The following is a 6,317-nucleotide window of genomic DNA, read 5'->3' on the forward strand; positions in this document are numbered from 1 at the left end:
TTTGCTGGCTAATTGGAGATAAGAGTCTCCCAGATTTATCTGTCTAATCTAGCCCGGCTATTATGGTTGTTGGTGTTATTTGTAGTGCTAGGGATTGAACCTAGGGCATTGTGCATACCAGACAAATACAATACATCCTATATCAAAAAAATTCATTCTGCTTCCTTCTGAGGGGGATGTAAATCAAGTCATTCTAGGTTTTCTCTTAAGTGGCCCTGAGATGCAGGGCCACTTGTGAATGGGAGGCAAGGCCAGAACCAGGAATTCAAAGCTTGACCTACTTTGTCTAACCTAATAATGAGAGAGAAATGTGTTTCCCTTCATAACCTCTCTCTCTCTTCTCTTTCTCATCATCATGAAGGACGGTGAAATGGGCTGATAGAAGAGCTGCTTTACCAGAAGCTCCTGGAAGTCAGTGTTGATCTCTATTGCATGTTTCACTTTTTCTCCCCTTCCCCCTTTTGGGTGAAGGTGCGGGGTGGGGGGAAGTGCCTACATTCCCACCAGCATAATCCAATGACATGCAATGATGAAATTCTGTTTTCACCTCTGCCTGCGACTGGGAATTCAAAAATAGCAAGTGGCCCAGTTCCACGAATCCCCGCCTCCCTGCCCGCCCCACTCCCGCCGGCTTCGCATCTCTAAGAATGGAGGCTTGCGCTCAGGCCCGAGCGAGCCTCGCTCAGTCCCGGGACGGGCGGATGATGTCAGGCGGCGGGAGCGGCCGTGGGGCCCGGGAGGCCGCGGCCCCGGGCGGGGGGGGGGGGGCGGGGAGCGGGAGGGGGCCGCACTCCCGAGGTCGGCGGGCGGCGCGCCGGGCCGCGCGGCGTCGCCTGGAGACGGCCCTGGCGGCGCTGTGTTGCTGTAAACAGCCGCTTCCCTGTTACTATCTATAGCCGGATCGCCTGGCTCCCGGGTGCGGCGGCGGGAGGCAGGTTCGCGGGTTCCGCTCCCGGCGCGCCCCGAAAGATCCACCCGCTGTCCTAATCCAGCCTCTCCCCTCTCTGGTTGCCCCCCCCACCCAGGCCTCGATTCCCCCCTCCTCCGGGTGCAAAGATGGGTGGGTGGCGACACGCTGGGGCTCCAAGAGAATCCGCGGCTTGCAGTCCCAGAGGTGGCCGGAGAACTGGGACCTATCCGGGTCTCTCTGACCCCCACTGTCCTTCGCAGTGAGATGGGAGGTTGGAGGCCTGTGGAGCTATGGCGCACGTAGCCTTTCCCAAGCCCCATCTTCCGGGCCGCAGAGCGGGCGCCCGGGGTCCCAGCGGCCGGATCTCTCTGTCTTTTCAGCCCCCTCCGGTCTTCCTCACCGCCCCCCCCGCCCCCCTCCAGGACTGATCTGGAAAATCACCCGCTGCGGGCTCGCTGTAAGCGCAGTTTCCTGGCGGCACCAAACCTGCCCCCTCCCCCCGCCCGCCCCTCAGCGCGGACTTGCCTTCTCCGGGGGAGGCGCACCCCACTGTAATCCCGAACTGACCACCCTGACCCCACCACGCAAGCCCCTGGCCCCCGGGGTCCCGGCGCAGAACCAGGAGAGCGACACCCCCCCCTTTTTCTGACATTCCTGCACCCAGGGTTTTGCACCATGTTTATCGGCTGTAAGGTCTCCGGGGCTTCACAGGAACGTTAATAGCCCACTATGTCACTAAGAAAATAAATACATAAATAAACGCGCTGTCTTCCTATAAATTATGAATGAATGAAGGAATGAATGAACCCCGCAGCGTAGGTAAAGTAAGTTAACGTATCGTTTGGCCCCTCCACTTCGCGTGCTTCCAAACGCAATCCTAGTTGTATCTCTAGGTCGGGCGCTGGAGGTGGGGCGGATGGGGGGGGGGGTTGGTTACTGTCAGACTCCACATTCTGCACTGAATTAAGGTTAGGGGAAGCGGGGTAGGGGTGGGGGTGGAAGGGGAGACCGTACGACCAGGTGCCAGGGCCTCTCGCCCTCGGGCGGAATACCTGTTTCTTCCGCACCTCAATCTCTGAACTGCCCGCAATGACCCTACAAAGATAAAAGAGGCGACCCTCGCCCCATCCTTTCCGCCCCCCAGGAACTAGGGTCTGCATTGAATCAAGGGCGAATGTTCGCTCGAGTTCTTTGCCTTTCCCGCCTCCCCTCCCCCCCGGCCTCGGCCCCCGCCTCCTCCCCCCTCTCCCCCTCCCGCGCTGCACCCCAAGAGTTGGCTGCAGCCCGCGAGCAGTTCCCGTCAGTCCCTCCCCGCTTTACACAGGATGTCCATATTAGGACATCTGCGTCAGCAGGTTTCCACGGCCGTCCCCTGCGCTCGGGGAGGAGGGGGGGGAGTCATCCCCGAGACCCCACATTTGGAGGGTCTGCGAGACCCCCTCGGACCCAGATCGCGAGTGATCACTGAACAAAGAACCCCTAACCACACGGGGTCAAGAGGCCGCGCGCACGGGGCCGGCCGTAGGGCGGCCCGCCGAGGCCCCCCGCGCGCTCGCGCGCTCGCGCCTCCCCGCCAGTGGCCCCGGCTCCGCCCCGTGACGTGTGAGCTTCATTCATCAGGGTTATAAAAGGCAGGGCTGCGGCGCCTAGTACTCCAACCGCAGCGCCAGCGAGCAGCCTAGAATCCCAGCCCGAGCCGGCGGCGGCGCAGCCTGAGAGCAGTGACCGCGCTCCCTTCCTGCTCGGCTCCCCAGCGCCCACCGCTCTCCGCCCCTCGGCCCCTCGCCCGGCGTTCACTCACCGCGAACATGATGTTCTCCGGCTTCAACGCGGACTACGAGGCGTCTTCCTCTCGCTGCAGCAGCGCGTCCCCGGCCGGGGACAGTCTCTCCTACTACCACTCACCCGCCGACTCCTTCTCCAGCATGGGCTCCCCCGTCAATGCGCAGGTAAGGGGGCTCACCCCGCCGCGGGGCCGGACACTCGCGGATGCCGGGGCGGGACGCTCACTGACACCAATGGAGGGGGGTGTGTGCGTGTGTGCGTGTGCCTCATTTTCCCTCGGGAGAGCGGCCGCCACAGCCCGGAGCGACCCTCGCTTCGCCCGGGGGTCTCCGGACTGGTGAGCGCACGCACGCTGGTCGTAGTAAGACTCGCTCGCTTCTTTCTACCTTCGCCCCGGCTCCTCCTCCGGTAGCTCCGCATCCGCACTCCCTGACCAACGCGTCCCACATAAAGACTCGCTAACTTGAGAGCCCAGCTCCTCCGGGGTGGCGGCAAAAGGCGACCATCGCCCCTGCCCACCACCCCCCTCCCCCAGGTTCCCGGAGCCGCCAGGAGCGGGGAGGAGGGCGGAGAGGGGAGGGCGCAGCGGGCGGGGTGTGTAAGGCAGTTTCATTGATAAAAAAGCGAGTTCATTCTGGAGACTCCGGAGCGGCGCCTGCGTCAGCGCAGACGTCAGGGATATTTATAACAAACCCCCTTTCAAGCGAGTGATGCTGAAGGGATAACGGGAACGCGGCGGCGGGATGGAGGAGAAAGGCTCCGCGCTGCGGAATTCTTCGGGGGGGATGAAGCGGGGAGAGCTCTCATCCAGGGCGAAGGGCTTGGGAGAGGCACGCGGGCTTTCATTCTCTCGCTGTCTCCCGGTTGCATGCGGCACGAGCCCCGCTCGCCCCGCCTGGGTCTGGAACCCGCTCGCTCACGTCCGCTCTCCTCTTCGGTTCTGTTGCAGGACTATTGCACGGACCTGGCTGTCTCCAGTGCCAACTTCATTCCCACGGTGACTGCCATCTCCACCAGCCCGGATCTGCAGTGGCTGGTGCAGCCCACCCTGGTCTCCTCCGTGGCCCCATCGCAGACCAGAGCCCCTCACCCTTACGGAGGCGCCGCCCCCTCGGCCGGGGCTTACTCCAGGGCTGGAGTGGTGAAGACCGTGTCCGGAGGCCGAGCGCCGAGCATCGGCCGGAGGGGCAAGGTAGAACAGGTGAGCAACTCTTTGGTACCTGTGGGTGTGGGGTGGGGGACGGGCGGGGAGCAGAGTTGGGAGAACCCAGTAGATAGGATGCAGTCCTGGTGGAATTGACCTCAGTCTCTAGACCCCCAGAACCCTGGCTGGCTCCAAGCCCTTTCAGTATTCAGTCAGACGGACATAGTCTGACACCAAGAAGAAGTAGCCTAGTAGTTTTTTTGTTGTTTTTTTTCCCCCTGGAGAGTTTTCCCAGATCGTGTTTTAGCCTACACCGGGCTTTGTTCCCTTGCTGAGGACCTGAGTTTAAATGCAAGTCACAGGCAGCCTGCCACTGTAGGGGAGCGCGCTGGCTTCGCAGGGAGGCGCAGGAGCTGCCGGAGCTTGCGGGGTGGGCGAAGGCCGTGAGGGCAGAACCGTTATTGAATGCTGCTCCTTTTTATTTCCTAGTTATCTCCCGAAGAAGAAGAGAAAAGGAGAATCCGAAGGGAAAGGAATAAGATGGCTGCAGCTAAATGCCGAAACCGGAGGAGGGAACTGACTGACACTCTCCAAGCGGTAGGTAGAGCTTGCCAGCCAGTCCTCTTCACAACTTAAGGGGAAAGTTAGAGATTGGGTATAAGGGAGCAGCATAACTTTGAGCAACTCGGCGTCTCACGCTTCCCTTGCTCTCCCGAAATACAGGAGACTGACCAACTCGAAGACGAGAAGTCTGCCTTGCAGACTGAGATAGCCAACCTGCTGAAGGAGAAGGAAAAACTGGAGTTCATTCTGGCAGCCCACCGACCTGCCTGCAAGATCCCGGATGACCTAGGCTTCCCGGAAGAGATGACAGTGGCATCCCTGGATTTGAGTGGGGCACTGCCAGAGGCGACCACTCCGGAATCGGAGGACGCCTTCGCCCTGCCCCTCCTCAATGACCCCGAGCCCAAGGCTCCGGTGGAGCCCGCCAAGACCATCAGCGGCATGGAGCTGAAGGCTGAGCCCTTCGATGAATTCCTGTTCCCAGCAACCTCTAGGCCCAGCGGCTCGGAGACCACCGCCCGCTCCGTGCCAGACATGGACCTGTCTGGTTCCTTCTACGCAGCAGACTGGGAGCCCCTGCACGGTGGCTCCCTGGGGATGGGGCCCATGGCCACAGAGCTGGAGCCCCTGTGCACCCCGGTGGTCACTTGCACTCCCAGCTGCACTACTTACACGTCTTCCTTTGTCTTCACCTACCCGGAGGCTGACTCCTTCCCCAGCTGTGCAGCTGCCCACCGCAAGGGCAGCAGCAGCAACGAGCCCTCCTCTGACTCGCTCAGCTCACCCACACTGCTGGCCCTGTGAGCCTCCAGGGATGGGGAGGCAGCGGGCACCTGCCTGTGCCACTGCCCGAGCTGGTGCATTACAGAGAGGAGAAACACATCTTCCCGCGGGGCTTTCTGTAGACCTAGGGAGGACCTGATCTGTGCGTGAAACACCCCCAGGCTGTGGGCCTCGAGGACTTGAAGGCATTCATGGCAGACTCAAGTCCTTACCTCTTCCAGAGATGTAGCAAAACGCATGGAGTGTGTATTGTTCCCAGTGACACATCTGAGAGCTGGTAGTTAGTAGCATGTTGAGCCAGGCCTGGGTCTGTCTCTTTTTTCTTTCTCTTAGTCTTCTCATAGCATTAACTAATCTATTGGGTTCATTATTGGAATTAACCTGGTGCTGGATATTTTCAAATTGTATCTAGTGCAGCTGATTTTAACAATAACTACTGTGTTCCTGGCAATAGTGTGTTCCAATTAGAAATGACCAATATTAAACTAAGAAAGATACACTTTATTTTCTAGTAGATAGAGATAAATAGCTATATCCATGTACTGTAGTTTTTCTTCGACATCAATGTTCATTGTAATGTAACTGATCATGCATTGTTGAGGTGGTCTGAATGTTCTGACATTAACAGTTTTCCATGAAAACGTTTTATTGTGTTTTTAATTTATTTATTAAGATGGATTCTCAGATATTTATATTTTTATTTTATTTTTTTCTACCTTGAGGTCTTTTGACATGTGGAAAGTGAATCTGAATGAAAAAAATTTAAGCATTGTTTGCTTATTGTTCCAAGACATTGTCAATAAAAGCATTTAAGTTGAATGCGACCAACTTTGTGCTCTTTTCTTTCTGGGAGTTCTGTGAGATTCTGGAAGGCGTTACTGGAGACCAGTCTGGCAAGGAGGCAAGCTCCTGGAGGAAAACACACTTCTCTGCCTGATCCCTTGTCGAAGAGGGAAAGAAACTCAGCTAGTTCTGAAATATTTTACAAATATATGTCTTCACATTTGCATTGCTTCGATTCTGCACTTACCTGTTCTGGGGCAGAGACTTGCTCTGCAACAGTTTACGTGGGAAACTCTCCTCCTTCCCTCCTCTTCCTCCTCCTCTTCTCCTACCTTCTTCCATTTTGGT

At 57.9% G+C, this 6,317-nt stretch overlaps 1 protein-coding gene across 1 annotated transcript; it reads left to right on the forward strand.

Annotated features, from left to right (window-relative positions):
• The first annotated feature begins 2,566 nt into the window (after positions 1 to 2,566).
• Positions 2,567 to 6,010, forward strand: Fos (Fos proto-oncogene, AP-1 transcription factor subunit). The gene is made up of 4 exons (XM_048362309.1): positions 2,567 to 2,859; positions 3,645 to 3,896; positions 4,329 to 4,436; positions 4,563 to 6,010. Exons 1-4 carry the CDS (start codon positions 2,719 to 2,721, stop codon positions 5,205 to 5,207), a joined length of 1,146 nt encoding a protein of 381 aa, XP_048218266.1. The 5' UTR covers positions 2,567 to 2,718; the 3' UTR covers positions 5,208 to 6,010.
• The last annotated feature ends 307 nt before the right edge of the window (positions 6,011 to 6,317 follow it).

This window comes from Perognathus longimembris, chromosome 14 (genome assembly GCF_023159225.1).
Source record: "Perognathus longimembris pacificus isolate PPM17 chromosome 14, ASM2315922v1, whole genome shotgun sequence".
NCBI classification, from domain to species: domain Eukaryota; kingdom Metazoa; phylum Chordata; class Mammalia; order Rodentia; family Heteromyidae; genus Perognathus; species Perognathus longimembris.

Excerpts from the sequence above, each read along its gene's own strand:
- Fos (XM_048362309.1), top strand. The coding sequence starts at position 2,719 with ATGATGTTCTCCGGCTTCAACGCGGACTACGAGGCGTCTTCCTCTCGC. Across the intron at positions 2,860-3,644 it reads GCTCCCCCGTCAATGCGCAG|GACTATTGCACGGACCTGGC; the intron begins GTAAGGGGGCTC and ends GTTCTGTTGCAG. Across the intron at positions 3,897-4,328 it reads GGAGGGGCAAGGTAGAACAG|TTATCTCCCGAAGAAGAAGA; the intron begins GTGAGCAACTCT and ends TTTATTTCCTAG.